General features: G+C 32.1%; 1 protein-coding gene across 32 annotated transcripts in view; it reads left to right on the top strand.

Annotated features, from left to right (window-relative positions):
• The window catches only part of Mhc (myosin heavy chain), a 38,593-nt gene extending 32,117 nt beyond the window's left edge, over positions 1–6,476 (top strand). For 23 of the 32 annotated variants that reach the window (XM_074126437.1, XM_074126450.1, XM_074126441.1 and 20 more), the window contains exons 24-36: positions 556–684; positions 774–1,018; positions 1,097–1,355; positions 1,444–1,697; positions 2,086–2,164; positions 2,677–2,922; positions 3,003–3,549; positions 3,640–3,880; positions 4,021–4,162; positions 4,262–4,573; positions 4,661–5,101; positions 5,185–5,343; positions 6,086–6,476. In XM_074126437.1, the coding sequence (XP_073982538.1) occupies positions 556–684; positions 774–1,018; positions 1,097–1,355; positions 1,444–1,697; positions 2,086–2,164; positions 2,677–2,922; positions 3,003–3,549; positions 3,640–3,880; positions 4,021–4,162; positions 4,262–4,573; positions 4,661–5,101; positions 5,185–5,343; positions 6,086–6,169 (3,138 nt within the window). In that variant the 3' untranslated portion in view covers positions 6,170–6,476. Of the gene's footprint in view, positions 1–555; positions 685–773; positions 1,019–1,096; positions 1,356–1,443; positions 1,698–1,808; positions 1,888–2,085; positions 2,165–2,676; positions 2,923–3,002; positions 3,550–3,639; positions 3,881–4,020; positions 4,163–4,261; positions 4,574–4,660; positions 5,102–5,184; positions 5,353–5,584; positions 5,642–6,085 lie in introns of those variants that run through there. The other 9 variants (XM_074126463.1, XM_074126460.1, XM_074126462.1 and 6 more) reach the window with 3 other exon arrangements.
• Positions 6,477–20,627: the final 14,151 nt, after the last annotated feature.

The raw sequence follows: 20,627 nt of genomic DNA, 5'->3' as shown, positions 1-20,627 counted from the left end.
GAACTGATAGTTCTCAAATTTTAAACAAGACAAAGCCATTCATTTATTTTAGTTGCCTTTATAAACAAAAAATACATGACTGCTTTCTAAAAAGTAAGATTTTTTTAAAAAAAATATATCTTTCTTAATATCATGCATTTCATCCCTCTCTTAGTTTTTATATTAAGTAAAATATTCTGTAAATTGAGTGGACTCAACTAAAAAAAGCTCGGATGTATCTATATTGGGGAACCCCTTGAAGTACCTGGTTGTGGGACAGGAAAAATGTGATAACTGGTTTGGATTTCAGCCAGAAAAAGATCCACTCTTTCACACAACCTCCCTTCTATATTTCTATTTTTTACTAAATAAATTTTGATGATTCAGTAATCTTTCCGATTAAAATCTTCTGTCCCTGAAATTATTTGAAAATAACTGCGAATAAACTTACATATTTAATCTTGTTAAATGTCAGTTAAGAGATATATTTAATAAATTTGTGTTTCTCAAAGCAAATTTAAACTTTCAAAAATAAATTTAATTTTTAAAATTTAAACTTTCATTAATTAATTTTAGGACACACAAGAAAGGCTGCAAACGGAAGAAGATGCCAGGAACCAACTCTTCCAACAGAAAAAGAAGTTGGAACAAGAAAGTGCTGGTCTCAAGAAGGACATCGAAGATTTGGAATTGTCCATGCAAAAGGTGGGCATAGTTATTTTTATTTATTAAAATAATTAACAAATATGTTAATTGAATGTAAAATTTTAAAATAAAAAAATGTTAACTTTTAGACCGATCAAGACAAGGCTAGCAAAGAACATCAAATTAGAAATCTTAACGATGAGATCGCCCACCAAGACGAACTTATCAATAAGCTCAACAAGGAAAAGAAAATCCAAAGTGAGCATAACCAAAAGACTGCAGAAGAACTTCAGGCCGCTGAAGATAAAATAAACCACCTCACCAAGGTTAAAGCGAAATTAGAACAAACCTTGGATGAACTCGAAGATTCACTTGAACGTGAGAAGAAACTTCGGTAAGCATATCTAGAAATTATTTATAAAATAACGTTTTTTTAAAAAAAAATAGTTAAAAAAACTTCAACATATTTTAGTGGAGATGTTGAAAAAGCCAAGAGAAAGACTGAAGGCGACCTTAAGCTAACGCAAGAAGCTGTTGCTGATCTCGAAAGGAACAAGAAGGAGCTTGAACAAACAATCCAAAGGAAAGACAAAGAAATCGCATCCCTCACCGCCAAATTAGAAGATGAACAATCTATTGTCAACAAGACTGGCAAACAAATCAAAGAACTTCAAAGCCGAATTGAAGAGCTCGAAGAAGAGGTAGAAGCTGAACGTCAAGCTCGTGGAAAGGTAAATTTTCTGTTTAATTTCTAACCATTCAATTTTATCCATAAATTTAGTAATAATTAAATACATGTATTAATTTGTTTGGAAATAGGCCGAGAAGCAACGTGCTGATTTGGCCCGTGAACTCGAGGAACTTGGCGAAAGGTTAGAAGAAGCTGGCGGTGCTACATCTGCCCAAATTGAACTTAACAAGAAGCGTGAAGCTGAAATGAGCAAATTGCGCCGTGACCTGGAAGAAGCTAACATTCAACACGAAAGCACCCTTGCCAACCTTCGCAAGAAGCACAATGACGCTGTTAGCGAAATGGGCGACCAAATCGACCAACTCAACAAACTGAAAACTAAGTAAGTGATTGCTAATAATTACTGTTTACAGTTAAGAATATTAGTAGCCTTAAGTCATGTTCATATATAAAGGTATAGATCTGTAATTTGATATTTAAAATATTTTATTAGGGCTGAATTTGATCGTAACCATACGAGCAACGATCTCAACAATACCCGCAGTGCTTTGGATCAAATGTGCAGAGAAAAGGTAGACACACCCGAAAGTGTGGTCCTTAAATAGCACGATGTTTCCACAGTCATTGTCTACGTTTGTCTTCTTCTTCCCCAACTATCCTCATTTTATGTGTCTTAATGATTACCTTTTAAACCAAACCATATCTAGGTATAGATACATATATATTATTGTATATATATTTTTCATGATATATATATTTGGTTGATACAGAGTTGAGAAGGAAAAATGCCAGTACCTGTGCGAACTGAACGATGTCCGCGCTTCAATTGACCACCTCACAAACGAGAAGGTTTGTCGGATTAAAATAAACAAAAAAAAAAATCATAAAAATCGGTTTTCCGCTTTTTCCAGAAAACTAAGAAAATAAAATAAATACAAAAAAAAAATGATATTACTTAAAACTTTTGCTTTATAATGGCCGCTTTTTTGTTTCAAGCTTACTTTAAAAAAATCTACTGACAAATCTGCAAAATGATTTTCAGCATCATGGTTTCTATCACTGATCACACTGCAAACGTGTTGACGATAGCGTTCCAGATGAGCTTTTAAGATAATTACTGCTAATTAATTTCCTTTGTACCGAATGCCTCAGCTTCCTAAAATCATCCTATTCCTTGAATTTGTTTTTTGTTCAGTAACAATTACATAAATGTGGCTTCCAAGTTGTTTGACCATATTGTATTAGCTATGTGTTGATAACATGAGTTTGCCCTCAAACCACAGTTTTGTTTAACTAATCTCAATTTAAATGTACAATTCAGATTATTGTAATTAATATTAAACAATTATTTTTAAAATCAGGCCGCCACCGAGAAGGTCGCTAAACAATTGCAACACCAAATAAACGAGGTACAGGGCAAATTGGATGAGGCCAACAGGACTCTGAACGACTTCGATGCTGCTAAGAAGAAGTTGTCCATTGAGAACTCCGACCTTCTGAGGCAACTCGAGGAGGCCGAGAGCCAAGTGTCGCAGTTGAGCAAGATTAAGATCTCACTCACCACTCAACTTGAGGACACCAAGCGTCTTGCCGATGAGGAGGCCAGGGTAAATTTCATTGATAATTGTACCTATCTCTATATTGCATTGAAGAAAGTTATTAATGAAAAAAATGTTATGTTAATTAGGAACGTGCAACACTTTTGGGCAAATTCCGCAATCTGGAGCACGACTTAGACAATCTTAGGGAACAAGTAGAAGAAGAAGCTGAAGCCAAAGCTGATATCCAAAGACAACTCAGCAAGGCTAATGCTGAAGCTCAACTTTGGCGCAGCAAATATGAAAGCGAGGGCATTGCACGGGCTGAAGAACTTGAAGAAGCTAAACGCAAACTTCAAGCACGCCTTGCAGAAGCTGAGGAAACCATTGAATCCCTCAACCAGAAAGTAATTGCCCTTGAAAAGACCAAGCAACGTCTTGCTACTGAAGTTGAAGACCTGCAACTAGAAGTAGATCGTGCAAACGCTATCGCCAATGCTGCCGAAAAGAAGGCTAAAGCTATTGACAAGATCATTGGTGAATGGAAACTTAAAGTTGATGATCTCGCTGCAGAGCTTGACGCTAGCCAGAAAGAATGCAGAAACTATTCCACTGAACTTTTTAGACTTAAGGGTGCCTATGAAGAAGGCCAGGAACAGCTTGAAGCCGTTCGCCGTGAAAACAAGAATCTTGCTGGTAAGTTTTAGTGCTAGTTAATTAATTTAATAATGAAAAACAATATAGTTACATTTCAGAAGCATTAAAAAATTGTTGGCTAATTTTTAGATGAAGTCAAGGACTTACTTGACCAGATCGGTGAAGGTGGCCGTAACATTCACGAAATTGAAAAACAACGCAAGAGGTTAGAAGTAGAAAAGGATGAACTCCAAGCTGCCCTTGAGGAAGCTGAAGCTGCTCTTGAACAAGAAGAGAACAAGGTCCTTAGATCCCAGCTTGAACTCAGCCAAGTCCGTCAAGAAATTGACAGGCGAATCCAAGAAAAGGAAGAGGAATTCGAAAATACTAGGTCAATCAATTTCTTTATTTTTAAATTTAAATAATTTTATTATCATTTTTATCACATTTAAATCATTTTTATGCCATGAAGTTAAAAGACTATGCATCGAAAGAGTTCACTATTAAAATAAACAAATTTTCTACCTGCAGAAAGAACCACCAACGCGCCCTCGACTCCATGCAAGCGAGCTTGGAAGCAGAAGCCAAGGGCAAGGCTGAGGCTCTTCGCATGAAGAAGAAACTTGAAGCTGATATTAATGAACTTGAAATCGCTCTGGACCACGCAAACAAGGTAAAGTCCTACAAAAAAAAAAGATAATTTAATAGAATTATATAAATTCTATATAATAAAATAAAATTAAATGTTTCATTTGTTAAATTAATTAAATAGGCAAACGCTGAAGCTCAAAAATCCATCAAGAAATACCAGCAACAACTTAAAGATGTACAGACTGCCCTGGAAGAAGAACAAAGAGCACGTGACGATGCCCGTGAACAATTGGGTATTGCAGAAAGGCGAGCTAATGCTCTTGGAAACGAGCTTGAAGAATCCAGAACTCTTCTTGAACAAGCTGACCGTGGTAGACGACAGGCTGAACAGGAATTGGGAGATGCCCATGAACAAATCAACGAACTTGCAGCCCAAGCTACTAGCGCTTCTGCTGCCAAACGCAAACTTGAGGGAGAGTTGCAAACACTTCATGTAAGTATTTTTATTTTTAAAAGGAAAAATTATGAAGCATATATTTATAGATTATGATAAAATAATTCATGTTTTACACCCTGCTAGGCCGACCTCGATGAACTCCTCAACGAAGCCAAGAACTCTGAAGAAAAAGCAAAGAAGGCTATGGTGGATGCGGCTAGGTTAGCTGATGAACTTAGGGCAGAACAAGATCACGCTCAAACGCAAGAGAAACTACGAAAAGCCCTGGAAACTCAAATTAAGGAACTTCAAGTTAGACTTGATGAAGCTGAAAATAATGCACTCAAGGGAGGCAAGAAAGCTATTGCCAAATTGGAACAACGTGTCAGGGAATTAGAAAATGAATTAGATGGAGAACAAAGGAGACACGCTGATGCCCAGAAGAACCTCCGCAAATCTGAACGTAGAATTAAGGAACTTAGCTTCCAATCCGATGAAGATAGGAAGAACCATGAACGTATGCAAGATCTGGTAGACAAATTGCAACAAAAGATTAAAACTTACAAGAGGCAAATTGAAGAAGCGGTTAGTTTTTATTGAGATAGATAGCTTATTATTACAACTAAATTTGGCAATGAATTTACTATTTAAAAATCATCAAATTACAGGAAGAAATTGCTGCTCTTAATCTGGCCAAATTCCGCAAAGCCCAACAAGAACTGGAAGAAGCTGAAGAACGCGCTGACTTGGCTGAACAAGCTGTGTCCAAATTCAGGACAAAGGGAGCTGGAAGAGCAGGCTCTGCAGCCAGAGGATTAAGTCCACTTGTAAGTTAGATGTTTCTCAAAGAGTTAACCTTCCTTTTTTACTAATTACCTCTATCAATTGAAAAATAAATAATTACTTTCCAAAATAGAAATTAGTGTAACAAAAAATTTTTTTTATCTCTTTTTGTTGCAGTTGAATAAAACTCTATAATTTTCTTAATTTTTTCAATTTCATTTTTCTTTGTTTCTTTTAATATTTCCTATTTCATTTTCTAACCGGGAAAACTGTAAATTTTGGCAGGGTCAGAAACCAAGGAAGATGATCGACGCCGAATAAACTCAAAACACATTCTTTTCTGTAAGTGGGCTACGTTTTATCGAGCCTGCGCTGTATTATCTCTGCTCAACCCATAATTAACTGGAGAGCAATTTTTATTGCCTAATAATTTAGTTAAGCGAGAATGAACATCAGTGTATTCATAAATAATAATAGATTTATTTTGAACATCATTAAACATATCATGCTCCTCATTGTAAATATAGTTTCATCTTGTAATTCATGAATTTTTATTTTTATTTTTTAGTTCATTGGAGTTTTGGGGTAGTGATCATCATCAACATCAATTTGTTTTAAAGATCATTTAGTTATTTTGCATTAACTTCTAAATAATTTTGTATTGCGCATGCTTTACAATGGGACATAAGTAGCAGTTAATAAATTTCTTGGTAGTCCTCCAAGAACACTAACTCACCTAGAATTTTATGAATTTTCCTTTATTTTAATTAATTTTATTTTTTACAGGCGCATAGACAACAACCCGTAAGGCCGCAATTGGACGGCTCAGCGTTCCCACCACGATTCGATTTACACCCTGACGAATTTTAAATAATTGTAATCTTGATAGCCACGGAAAAAGAACAATTCTGAATTTATTAAACAATTTTAATTTATGTATTTATTTTGAAATATTTTAAGTTATTGTTAATAAAATAAAAATAAAAAACAAACAAACAAACTAAGAATTCCATTAGCCGGGTTGACCGGCAAAACGAAATAAAAAGTATTCACGATCAAATCGAACTGTACGACAGTAACTTTATTTGTACAGAAAACTATCAAAAAAGTAAAAAAAAAAAAAAAAATATGGCTTCGTTAAAAAAAATAAAAATAAATAAATAAGTTTATATCGTGATGAATATTTATTTATCTATCCTTCATTCCATTGCTACTGGTTGTTAATAACGCACAAAAAAGTAATGCGTAATAAATATAATTACTTCAAAATTTGGATATTTTGAAGAAAATTAGATGACAATTCATTTCCACGAAAAATTAAAGAGGCAAGGCGAAACAATCACAACTTTGACTCAAACAGCTTGTATGAGTTTTAATTTTTGGAACTTATATAACTGAAAAAAAAAAATCGACTTTTACTTAGAATGTTGAAGACATACATTGCTATTGGCAACTCAAAAGAAATCATTCTAAAAATAAAATCAACTATATTTGCAAACATTAAACCACAGCCCCAACCACATACTTATTAAAAACCAATTTGACTTTGAAATATCCGATTTGGATAATTCAGCAGAATTGAAAGCTTTTGGTTACAAATCCATTCAATCAAATCAAATCAATCAAGCTCTGATAGTTTTCATAAGTTCATCCATTACAAGAGATTGGTCATTAGTTTCATGTAGTGAACTTCTATCTGTTTGGAATTATAGAAATGCTGAACAGAAGCGAAAGTCAAATTCTCTAGTCATTAAAAAGTGATTAACCAATCTGTGATGATGGATCAAGATTTAAAAACAACAAAGTATCCATCATTTAAAGTCCAATCACATTTCAACAGTGAGTTTCAAATTATATTTTATCCATTTTGAATTCTGTTTTTATGGTAGTAGTCATGAAAGAGGATTTTTGTACAGTTGCCAATTTTTCCTGCAAGGATATATGACAGGGACACAGATTTTTAGGAACAAGTACATGTTTTTTTACGTTATAACATGTACATGTTTTTATAATGATGGGCTTTACCGCTTTCATTCTTTAAGATTACCAGCATTAAAAAGAGTAAGGACTCACCGAACACATCTTCGGGCAGTTCTATAAGAAATCTCTAATAGACTACAACGTTACCAGAAAACTATATTTGGGGACATAATATTAAAAGAAATATTGAATGTACTGGAATTAAAGAAAACACTGGCTCACAACATTATAGATAAAATTTATTACAACCACTTACTCTAGACAGTCTCCGCACCATTTGGCAAACAGAATGGAAATGTGGGAAGGGAAACATAACAATTGAAAACAAAAACATTCTTTGCAATTTACGCCGGAAAAACAATCGTGAAACAGCAGGACAAAGCAGGTAAGGATCTTATCAGAAAACAGTTACTCTTTAGGTCTTTAAGCGCTTGGACCTTTTCATTAATCCGCAAACCAGAATTAAATCGATCAAAACTCTGAGATTATGGATGCTTCATTATAACTGTCAACAACCTTTTGATATTTTACTCCATTTTAAAGTTTCGTAGCGTGTTGTATTCTTTTGCATTTAGCGGAAAGAGGCTCTATTTGACTAGGAGTTGGGCGAATAATAGAGCCAACATCAGTAAAGGCCTTTACTCAGCTCAAAAAGTGGTTGTATTTTCTTATGAGCATATTTGAGAGAAATCTGATTATTTTGTACATCTCTGCATCTCTAGTTGGAGCAGCTACCCCAATCAGTCAATCCCTGGCGAACGTCTAGGCGCGGCACACTAATTAAAAAATTACTTCCATACTACTCCAATTATTCAAATTTTAGACCATCAATTCCTCTTTTGCAACAAAATTTAACAGAAAATGACACAGTCCAATGGCGAAAACAGCTATTGCTTAAAAAAAAAAAAAAAAAATCCCATTCCGACCCTTCCCTAGACTCGTCTTCATGCATTCGACGAGGCCTTACATCCAGGTCTTTTAACAAATTTATACCTAACACTACTCTCACTTTTCCCTTCTGCACGTTGAATTAACAGTACCGATAATTAAGCAATAGATATTTTTTAATGGAAGAAAGGACATCTATTCAATGTAACACCTAGATATAAACTACAAGATATCATCCCACATGGATTATAGCTGATATAAAGTTTGTGTACTCAATGTTCACTTATATACTCATAATATTTTCTGAATATAATTTTTCCAGTAGTACAATACTCCGATCTAACGATGACAATCTAATTGCATCGGCGTTTTGTAGCTGTTTACTTAATTTTCCCTAAAATAGAGCTAGTAGGTCTAATCGCTCAAAAAGTGCATCACCAAAACAGGCCGCCTGACACCAGTTTATTCAAACAACAAAAAATTTGACAAAAAGCTATACAGAATGTTTATATACATACAGTTGTAAAGAGAACGCTACTTTAATTAATTAATTTAAAGTACTGAAACATTTCCTAATCCATTCAGTATGTTTGTTGAATCTTTTAAACCATTTTAATAAACTATCTCGTGTAATGTTGGTGGCATAAATTTAGCCACATATGTAGATGACAAAGCCAAAGGCTATATAAGTAAGCATCCCCGCAACCTAAATCCACTAGTACACCTGGCATGTATTCAAGAATGGTTGATATTAATGTAAATAAAATTAAAACCACCTTAAAAAGAAATTCTTCAGTGTAAAAGAACATGGGAAAATAAAATTGAGGTCAAAGACACAAATTAAATTTGGCGACAATCAAAGGAAAGGTTGAAAGCTTGTTTATTTTTCAGCGAATGTTATCAGTCACTTAATCAGAAACCTAGTGAATTATTTAAACATATGACCAAGCCTAATTTGATCGAAATAATTGAATTAGATGTATCCACATAGACTTATATTTGTTATTCAATTACTTTTTGGAATTGTAATTATTAAGCTATCAAAACGTCTCATTCCTTTATGTATCTATCTCATAAATCTCTCTCACCCAAACTGTCATCGGTTTATTGATGGGAGGCAAGCGAGAATTTCATATTCAATTTCGCTTTTTATACAACCTGTGAGAACCCAGTTTCCTTCTGGATTCAACTAATCACATAACAATTCTTACTGATCGTAATAAGAATTCTTTTTTCTTCGTTTATCTACAGAGGCGCCAAGATTGAAATTTGCTTCATTTTCATTGAAATTTGATAAAATACCTTATTTTAGGAAATACCTTATTTGAGGCATTTACTTAAAAAATGCTAAAGTTCTTGCATTCAAAGCAATTCTAAATTCTATTACCCTGATGTAAATTTGCGTCAGTAACTTTCAAAATTTGTCTAATAGTTTAAGTTCACAAAGATTTGATATTTTATATATTTTTTTCATAAACACTACAAAAAAAAAATCTTATTTTATTTTATTAATAACAAAAAATGGAACTTCTTCAAGGCTTCGAAAACATTTTACATCCTGTCTACACAAATAACCAGAAAATGACTTTGGAATAAATATAAGACAGGAATAAATAAGCTCTCTATTTACAATGTCAGAAAAAAAGTTGTAATCATTTGCAGAGTTTTCCTAGTTTTATTTACAGTCAGACAAACTTTTATAAATGTTAAAAAAGTAAAATAAAAATATTGGCTAGTATACAGATTTGTAATTAGCTTGATATTAATTCCTTTCTTTTACAAATGAACTTACGTACGACAAAATTTCATGAAATCCCTTTTAAATTAGCTGAGCGGTTCGATTTCAGATTTAGGCCTTGGACTTTGTTTAGTGCTTGATAAAATGAATTTATAGTATTATACATTAATGAAATGTTTGCAAGTCGCCTCCGAACATGACAACCTAAATTAGAAGTTGGATGTAAAGTCCGCTGAAAAAATAAGCATTACTTTACTTTTTGTTGTTCTCTTAATTTTTGCATATTTATTGTATACCACTTCAAGTTGCAGTTTCATGGGTTTATAGATTGAAGTTATAATCACACTTTGCGTACGTAACCTTGTTGGTTTTTGAGATCGCCTACGACCCATTTGCCCATGAGACGAAGAAATATTGTTCGAGATTAATAAGTAATAATTGGACGAATTCAGATTTGAGATTTTAGTGACTGAAGTACAAGAAGGTCTTGTGATTGTTCACATATTTTTTTTAGTATTTGTATATGTATATATAACATTAAGGACTTGAAGCGCAAGAAAGCTCACTACAAATTGTGGGATTGGCTGGAGGTCTGTGGGAGAAGTCCTTAGCTTGATGATGGGTGCCATTCAATTAGAAAACACCAATTAAATTCCATTGCTTTCAAATAGTAAGAATTTATTTTTAAGGTCTCTAATAGTAACTAAAAAGAGCTCATTGAAAGAACATACTTCAACGAGTATGCTTATATTTTCACGAGTGAACTTACAACATTTGCACTAGTACAAGTATGATGCTTATCTGATTTTTTTTTCGTTTAGATTTGATAAATAAAAAATATTATGGTGATTTCCATATTTAAGCCATCTCTTATGATACTGGGTATCTCAAATAAAACCTGATCATTTCTTAATGTTGTGTTATTGCTAGGGTAAAAATGAATGAGCAGTTCAATGCCCTCTTAGTAGAGGGCTACGATTGGAAGGCGTACAGCTGGTAAAAATATTTTTTTCATTTAATGCTCCTTTTAAAGGAAATGCCTTCAATATTATCAAATTCTAATAATTATTTTGTATTCTTATTTCGATTATCCCACATGGGTATATTTTAGTGACCTTACTTTTAGATCTGGATATTTTTAGTAAACCTATTTTTAACATAAGGAATTAAAGTATTTGATGTGCTCTCCTAGCATATAATCTTATGAATAAAATAAAAAAAATATGTTTTAGTTGAACTTAATATTTCAGAAAAATTTCATTTTCACTTAGTCAAGAATATACCGTGTTTGTTAATTAATTATAATGCATCCAAGAAAACAATGATTATAAACATTCAGCGGAATGTAAGAACTAAAAAGTTCAGTATAAACAACTGGACCTATTTTGTGGACAATTCATGATTCTTACAAAGCTCAGAATAGTTTCCTTAGATGATTCACTTGGAATGCATGAACTGTAAACTTTAAACACACTGTTCTCTCCTCCACACACTCTCTTTCACTGTCTATGTAAAACTTTGAACCAAGTTGTCCAGGATGAAAAGAAATTAGAAAATAAATATAAAACGGAGATTATTTAAACTTTTTTTAGCTATGACGATTGTATTAATTGTTTTTTGGCGTATTGGTATAAACTGATACGTTGATAATAACATAGTGACATGAATTCAAACATGAGATTAACAGATTTGGTGAAACTCTTGTCTAAACAAAGATTCAAACTAAATGAAAATGTAAAAAGGATTAGTAGGAAATATTTTGGGAAAATATTGTGTGAATGTAAACGTAAAAACAAGGTTGAATAGTTATACTTGATTTAATAGTGAATTACATATAATTTGTTCGGTTTTCGTAAAACAAAAAATGGTTCAAACTAACTTGATTAGTGTCATTTTAGCCTTAAAATTAGTTATTTCACAATGTAGAATCCCTTATATAACATTTTTGTAGATATAGTTTATTTCAAGAAAATCTCTTTGAAACAAGAAAAAGTTTTCTGCCGCTTAGATGTGTTAAATACTAAGCAAAATCCTTTTTAAATATTATGAACTCCATCAATATCTGAAATCTTTAAATATTAAGATTTCAGATATTGATGGACTTTAAATGATATTAATAATAATATTAAGTTATCAATTACTTTAAATCTTAGTAAAATATTCTTCAATCAGCAAACTTTATTTGAGGATTCACTTACCTAAGCGTAACATAGAACATGAATAATTATTAACTTATACGCATTAATGAAGATAAAAATGCCTTCTTATTAAATACATGTTTATGAACAAAAAAATGAATTATGCTGAAGTTTTCTCTTTTCAGCGGTTTATAGTTTTATTTTTAAAAAATTTTCTTTTTGAGGAAGTAATACTCTCTTGCAGAGGAAGTATTCTGTCTGACTTGGATGTTTTAAATGTTCATAGGATAAAATATTTTAAGATGAATGCTGGATTTCTGACACTCCGTTTTCATTTTCACGGTATCGAATGACAAGATTTAGGTTCATTATTTCTTAAATAAAATGTTATATAGTAGATCTGTCAAGTTTTTTGGGATTTCTCGGTAGTTTTTTTTTTTTTTTCTTCTTCAATACTTTAACTTCCCCTACTCCAATTTTCTGAATACAAAGCTACTAGAAACTATATATTTACATAGATATTTGTATTTTTGTACATATGTACCCACATTTACCTGTAATATTTTAAATATTTTACATGAAGTGAACATTTTTTTGAGATTGGAGTTTTCCATTAAGATGCCAATTAAAACAATTAGGACTTTTTGATTACATAATACAAATGGAACTACTGAAATTCATAGATTGAATTAAAAATTTGACTCAATCAAATTACTTCTAAAACTAAATTCTAAATTAATTCTATCTCTTAAAATAATAAACTATAGAAAACATAAAATGCGTATTCACTGAACTTACAATTAATTCTAGACTGAAATTTGAAAGAAAATTAACAGCCATTGAATCTAGAGCAAGTTTCTCCTAATAAAAAAAGCTCTGAGTGTACGATGTCACTCACATTAAGAGCAAATAGTTTCAAAAATAGTAAAAATTCCTTGTGTGACAAGCTCGCTTGTCACAAATATCAGGTGTTGCATTAAAACATCCGCTTCCTCTATAAATTTTATCTTTGTCAAACTTAATTTTAACTTTTATAAACAATTTTTTTTTAGCAGGCCTTCGGATGTTGTAGATTAGACAAATCACCAACATATTTTAATATAGTTTAATTTTTTTTTAGAAAAAAGTTCAAGAAGAAAGGATTTACAACGAATGGAGTATAAAAAATCTATTTTATTTTCGCACACAAGTGACAATCTTCTGGAATTATTTATATTCAGTTAGATTTCTACACAACCACCAAGAGGGTCGGTGAACATTCCTTTCTCCGTATTTGTAAGCGTTTACTAGGCTGGAATCACCGAAGTATATTTAGACTAGGTATCGAGTGTTTATATAATCTTACAAATACTGGCAAACTTACTTTTTTTAAATACAAGTTTTTAAAGCAAATAACAAATACAAGATTTCTCACTTTATGAACTGATATTTGGATTTACTGGTTGACCAAAACATGTTATTATTTGAATAAAAAAGAAATAATTTGTGGTAGGCTTCAAATTTTCATTAAATCACTTCTCCCAATTTTCTTGACTGGCATATTTCTTGGAAACTTGATTTTTTTCTTTTAGAATATATAAGTTTCTGCTTCTCTATATTTTCTAAAATTAAACCTTTGACTGGAAATTATTGAAAATACTTCCAGCAATTTATACCTATGTCCAATTTAAATCAAATCGATGGATTTAAGGCTCTTTAGCATCTGTGGATATTGGAGTTTAGTACTTAGAGAGTGAACATTTCTGCAGAAGTTGGACACTGTAAAAACACTGTTTAAGATGAGCTTCAGAAGAGATAATGTTAGAATGCAAGCTTGTACTCGAACAGATACCTCCATGTGTTAGTTTTACCAGTAACCTCATACAAACCTTCTCATTCATTATATCCCTTAAACTAATAGATAGCTTTCACAAAGAGAGGTGCTGCCTATTTTAGCATCTTCAAACAATAATTGCATTAACAGTATTGATACATCAATTGATACAGTCTTGATGAAGCTTTCTAATAATTATGTCAATTATGTAGAAATAATGTCATTTGCTTAAACATACTCGTATAACTAATAAAAATAAGCATACAACTGAAAAGGAAAATCCTTTCAAGCCGTCCGATTCTAAAAATTTAGCTTAGAAAAAGGCGGCTTCTGTTCCAAAGGAACTGCGTCAAAAGAGGCCAATGTAGTATTGGTAGAAGAAACTAGCATCGCAATCAGACAGGATAGAAGAGACCGTTTCATCTCCTCCAGCACATTCTGCACAGAGATTAAGCCCACCTAATGTAGTACATTTTGTAGTTGTATTTTGCCATAGGGTAATAGTGAGCACTGGGCATTTGTATTTGTAAGGGGAAGTCCAGCAGCTTTTACCTTAGGAATGCTGGTAAGGATGTTTGCTTGACGAACAGAGAATATTGAAAATTCTATGTGACATGTTGGCCCTATTTAGTTCCAATACAATAGATGACAAGGGTCGAGTCCTTCAGAATAGACTTTAGGTTTCGCCTCTAGGCCTTGATAGAAATTTGGTCTCGACATCTTATTGGATTCTGACCAAAACATATCGGCTGTGTTCCTGTTTAATATTGTTATTAATATTCATTTTAAAGTAAGCCACAAAACTATGAATCGAACAAATCAAAATTATCACTTTCAAGTACAATTGGGCCCCATCAAAAGAAACGTAATCCAAGAAAAAAAAATTTGTAATCGCAAAACTTTCTTAGGAAAAAGAAAAAAATACCAAAATCATCAAACAATGAATCGTTTCTTTGGTTCATATAATTGCAAATTTTAATTTACACTAAGTAGTGAGTAGCAAAATATTTTAAATCTGCCCTAAGTTAAACTTGTTAGTATGAAAAGTGCAAGTAGTCTTGTCTACACATAGTAACTCATAATTATTTTATTCAAATTATATTTATGGATGCTGGTTCAAGTAGTGGTAAGTAGAAGAACGAAAAATCTTATGAAAAAAGATATCATAAAGAAAAAATAATATTTATATGAATGTTTTCTTCGGTACTTGACTAGTTATATCTAATTTTATTTTTGTTTGAAACACTAATTCCAAATATAAAAAATAGGTGGATTCTGGGAGAGCTTTGATAAATTCTTCCTTTAGTACAATTTTATACACGTCCGGTTCGAAGTCAACTATCCTTTACAGTTCTAATTCCAAATAAACTCTTTAAAAGTTAATTAATAAAATTAATAATATGAGTTAAAGTTAATAATATGAGTTAATTACCTACATCGCGGTAGGGGAAAGTTATGTGAGTGAGTGACTCCCGAATTAAAATATTAAGTTTAATCAGTAACACATTGCATTTTATGACAGTTCTTTAAATAAATCTTGGGATATGCTTGTCATTCAGAATTTGTAGATTAACTTTAAAAATCTTCTAAAGTTGAAGATGACCAACCCACTCTCTCACTCTCTAAAATCTGTTGGTTTAACAAAAATAAACTTAAGGAAGATAGACTGGCTTGATTTGTGTGGATATTACGTTCCCTTGTATATGCATTGGAGATGACTCAGCGAACACTATTCTCGAATGAATCATGCCTCTTTATGAAACTGAAACAGATAGAAGTTTTCCTCGTCGTCTTTCTACATTTATTAATTAACAATCTAGATACGAACTGTTACAAAGATCTTTAAAAAAGAACAGATTTGATTAAACGAGTGAGATTTTTTTTTTTCCGCAGCATGGGACTGGTTCCAAAACTAGTACAGTAGATCATTGTACTAAAGGAATTAAGAACAATTTAAATCTTATAATTTATAAATGCATATTTTTACTTGATCCTTAATAGGTGTGGAATTGAAATTTTCACGGAAATGGAGTTTTAGAGCACATAATATGGGTGTAGTTTTTCTTCTTTATATCTTTATAAAAGTAATAAGAGGAAGTAGTTAGTATGAAGAAATTTAAACAAAAAAAATATGGTGAAACACAAACTACTTTTTATGATTTGGAGCATTCCCGCAGATTAACCTTATATGTACATTTTTTATAACCCGAAAATATTGCTAAATATTATTCTGTATTCTGTACGAACTTGATGAACCAGAATCTTGAAAAATAAGAAAATAAATTTGAACCCATCTGATTACTCGTCAGATTACTACTTTTCCGAAGTAAAGTAGTTATCCTTAGGAAAAGTGGTATGACAGGTCACTTATCATTTATGTACATGAATATTTCATTTCATTTAGCTTTCGAAACTTTCAATCGAATTACGTAATATTTCTTTGTTTATAATTTTAAGTAAATATTAATTAATATTGTTAAATAACTATTCATTCATATGCCGAGTGTATAGTTGAAGACAAATCGAAAAGGTCCTTGGAGCTTTAAGCTTGGAAAAGAGCTTTATGGTTCTTTTTTATATAATATATATGTCAATCGAATGTTTGCTGCCCCATTGCCACTACCAGCAAAAATGTCAAAGTACTTGAAATTCAGAAAGGGTAGGGCATTTCTAAAATTTTTAGATAAAGGCAAATTACTACTATTACTATTTTTATTCTGCACAGCTTATAATGTTCATTTTTGTTTTAGCAGATTAAATGACTCATATATTTGAATAAATATAAGGCAAACATAGTTTAGCTTTTGGTCTATTCATTAAATAACACCTGCTGTTCATTCAGTCTTTGTCATGTTTATATTTCAAACATCCTCACAAGTTATAAATAGCAAAACTATATCTTATTATAGATACAAAACAATTTAAACTTAGATATTCTTGTCTACTAAACAGAGCAAGCTTTCAAAACTGTGACCACTTTAAAGGTGTTTCAAGTTAAAAATAACTCTATTTTAGCGTTGCTTAGACATTTCTAATTAATTCTAAGCATCATTATGCTTTAATGCAGTAAGATTTTTATACTGCATAAAATTACCACCAGCAATTTGAAAGCGGTAAAAACCTTTCTTTAACTGCAATTAAGATTCTTGGCGTATAGAAACAAATAAAAATGCATTGTTTTTGGTCAAAATTTGTGTATCACTTTATATTGTAATATTATTTTATTTATTTGTAAATAACTTTATTGAAATTTACAACTGCTGGTGCAATTGCTCCTGCAACAAGTAAATCTAGATACAATAACATTTTAGAAGTCTTCACCCACTGATGGCGCTCTAATGAATCAATTATTACCGCCAAGTAAATCACGAGGCCAGCGCCGCCTAAGTCACCGGTTGGAGTTGTCTGGGACAGTCAAACATGAAAGGGTTGCGATGTGCTTAAAGGCCATAGGGAAACTTTTGTTCGCGCAGTGATTGTCTTGAATAAAAGATATTTTTTAGATCAGAGTGCGTGGTTCTGCCTTAAACGAATAGAATACAAAAAACACTACTATCTTCTGGCAAAACTCCTTGACAAACGATCACAACATAAAAATAACAAAGTATTTATATGCATCGCATATCTGAAACGCAAACTTAGTGCATCACAAGGCTTTATAATATTCTTCATAGTCCATGGTGCTTCTGTTGGGGCTGTGCAGAACAAGTTCTTTCGGTGATTGCCTTCTCGTTTTTAGATTCTTAAAGAAAACTATCTCTTCACATCTACATCGATCTCTCAATATTCATCCTCTGACGGCCAGGAGAGTTTATGACCTCAGTTTCCTCAGCAAATTTCTTCATGCTAAAAAAAGGTCCTTATCCTCTTCTTTAATTACTTTAAGTATCCCTTCTTATTCGAAACTCTTTTTCCTTCATTAAATCGTTCTACAGTATGTTAATGTCTTCATTCTCCCTTTTTTCTCAGTTGATGCGATTAGTAAAGTGACTTGGATATGTTTAATTGGACATCCTAAAATTCTTAAAAGAAGTTCAAAGTAAATTAGACTCTAGAATTAATTAGATTATTTTTATATTAGACCTCAAAGGAATTATAAGAACAAAACAAATTATTAAGGAAAATAAGAATATTTATTGCCAACTCTTGCTGGTGCAGCAAATTTTCTAGGTGAATTATTTACTCATTTTTTAAGACGGGCACTTCAGTTAAATGATTTTTTTTTTTCAGCTGGTAGTCAAAATGCAACAATGAGAAGAAAAAATTGCATCCGAAAAACTCGTAGTCAGAAAAGATTTTTGTATTGTGGGTACACAGTAGGATCCGCATCTTGAACTATCAATACTTCTTCATCCAGCTTTTTTGCTTCATTTCATTCTAATTTACTGAATTTCATTCATTTTTCAGTTATGATAAATCAACATCTGACAATAGGCAAAAATCTGAAACCAGCCAAAATGAGAGAAAAAAAGAATATGATAGTAGTTGTTGCATAGGTTATTTAATACAGCCGAGTGATTTAGGAATAATATAAACCAGTTACTAAAGCTTCTTTGAGAATTCGAATAACTTTCAAGGAAGTATAAAACCATCTATAACTAAAACATTCATTGCACTTTACGATGCTAACAGTGCTAATTGTTTAGAAATTCAACAAATAGTAGTAGGAGTAAATACCGAGCAAAACAGAGTATGTAATTTGATATGTTACAATGTTAAACCTCATCAAAAGATTAGTGAAATTTAAATGCCTTGTTTTACAAGATTTTTTCTTAATTGTTTTTTATTTTGATTTTTCTTCATCTCAATTAAAGAAACAACAATTTGTTCTAGAATAACGAAGTGTGGATTGTAAAAAATCAAGTTCAGCCCAGTGTTCTAGTTTTTACTCATGGTGACGGTCTAGACTGCACTTCCACTAAGTTAAAAATATCACTTTATTGATTGAGAGGAGTTCAAAAAGGAACTCGTATTAAAAAGCTTTAAATGAAAACGAAAAAATAACGTTTAATATTAACTTAATTTAAAAAAATTAATAATTTCTACAGATTTCTATCTACTGTCGAATCAAGCTTGATTTTTCTTGTTACACCTATGCCAATTTCCGATTGCAAACTCCAAGAAGAAACCTGGCTTCGCAGCTACGCCCTTTGCCTATGAAACAGTCTGAGGCTTCCGATCTTCGTGTGTTGTGCAATTACTTCCGATTCTTCTCTCAACTACCACAACCATTTCAGAAATTTAAAATGTCCAAATCCTTATGTGTTATATAGTCGTATGCTTCAGTTTAAAATTATTTCTTAGTCTTCATTCTTGCTTCATAAATTTCCTGAAGTACTTCTACAAAAAAGGAAGGAGACTTAGATCCGCCAGATTTGGGTTGGTTAAGCATTTAAATCCCTTCACAGCTAAGCTCGGTTCAGAATATGTAATATTTTCACTTTAGCGGTTCTAGAAAGCAAGTATTCTTTTGCAGGCCAGATTCTTCTAAATATTTCAAATTCTTTTTTTTCTAATGTACTTTAATGGCAATATACAAAATATTGAACAAGCTTTAAATTGGATTAAATTCAATGATAGCTTCAAAATTAAAAACTCCATGGAATTTCAGCTAACAGGCATATTGAACTAAGGAGATAATGAAGAAATGATATTATTAATGTACACGATATTTTTAAAACTAAAACCTTTTTCCACACAAATTTGCAGTCCCCTAGTCTGTTACCCTACATGATCTCTTTGCATTTAATCTAAGTTACTGCGTCGAAAGTTGTAAATAGATTTCGTTAATCTTTAGACTAACGGTTATTTTACACTAAAATTAAAATAATAATCTTGTCTTGTGTTTTGTGTATGGTTTGAAATTTACTATTGGAAGTAAATTTAAAGTATTGTTTGACGTCAGATTTTTATTTATATTAAAATTCAAAAAACAAAATTTAAATTCAATCTTCTTTCTCTAATTGGGGAAAACATCACATTCATTAGTACCATCTTTTCAAATGCGGCCTTACCCAGTCGCCAACTTGCGCTGGCTGTGGTGAGTCCAATGAGACTGTGCGGCACTTTGTAGAGGTGTGCCCCGTTTATTCTAAAACTAGATTTCTCGTCTTCGGAAGGTCAAATGTCTCCCTACCGGGGATTGTAGCATCTGGAAATCTTAACGAACTTTCTAGGTTTATTCAGTGCACTGGGCGATTGAGTCGCCTTGCTCCCTAGTGTCCTGTTGCTACTTTATTAGTATATTGTATTGACATCTGGCAAACTTTAGCCGGAATTGTTGTTTTACAGCCCCGGTATCTCTCATGAGATGAGGGCGGGCGGGGAACAATGGGCATTTTGGATTGCCTGCGTTCCTTCCCCTTTTTGGTGGAACCGCCCTTCTAATACAATCTGCAGTCTCTACATATTCATTAGAATGGTTTTCATTTAAATGTAGCTTTTCAGGAAGAAAGTAACGGTAATATTGTCTGGGTCTGTGTAAAAAGTTACACAAAATGCTATCTACCGGGTAACACAATAACTAAACTCTAATGATTTGGGCATTGGCGTGAATAATAAACTAAAGATTAAAAATTATCATAATTCTTGAAGCTCTGATTTGTACTTATTCTCTACCTGTTATTTTCTTCCATTTAGCGTTACTAAATAACATTTTTTTTTATTAAAATAACTTTACTAGGAAGTATGTACATGTTTTTCAGAATTTTTCTTTCGAAAATTTAGGATTCAACATTGCGTAAACAGTCATTAATCTTAATAAATTATTAC

Source organism: Rhodnius prolixus, unplaced genomic scaffold (genome assembly GCF_049639745.1).
Source record: "Rhodnius prolixus isolate KJV_2025 unplaced genomic scaffold, Rpr scaffold_3, whole genome shotgun sequence".
In the NCBI taxonomy this organism is placed as follows: Eukaryota; Metazoa; Arthropoda; class Insecta; order Hemiptera; family Reduviidae; genus Rhodnius; species Rhodnius prolixus.
The sequence above is the reverse complement of the archived record's forward strand: the minus strand, read 5'-3'. Positions and strand labels throughout refer to the sequence as shown.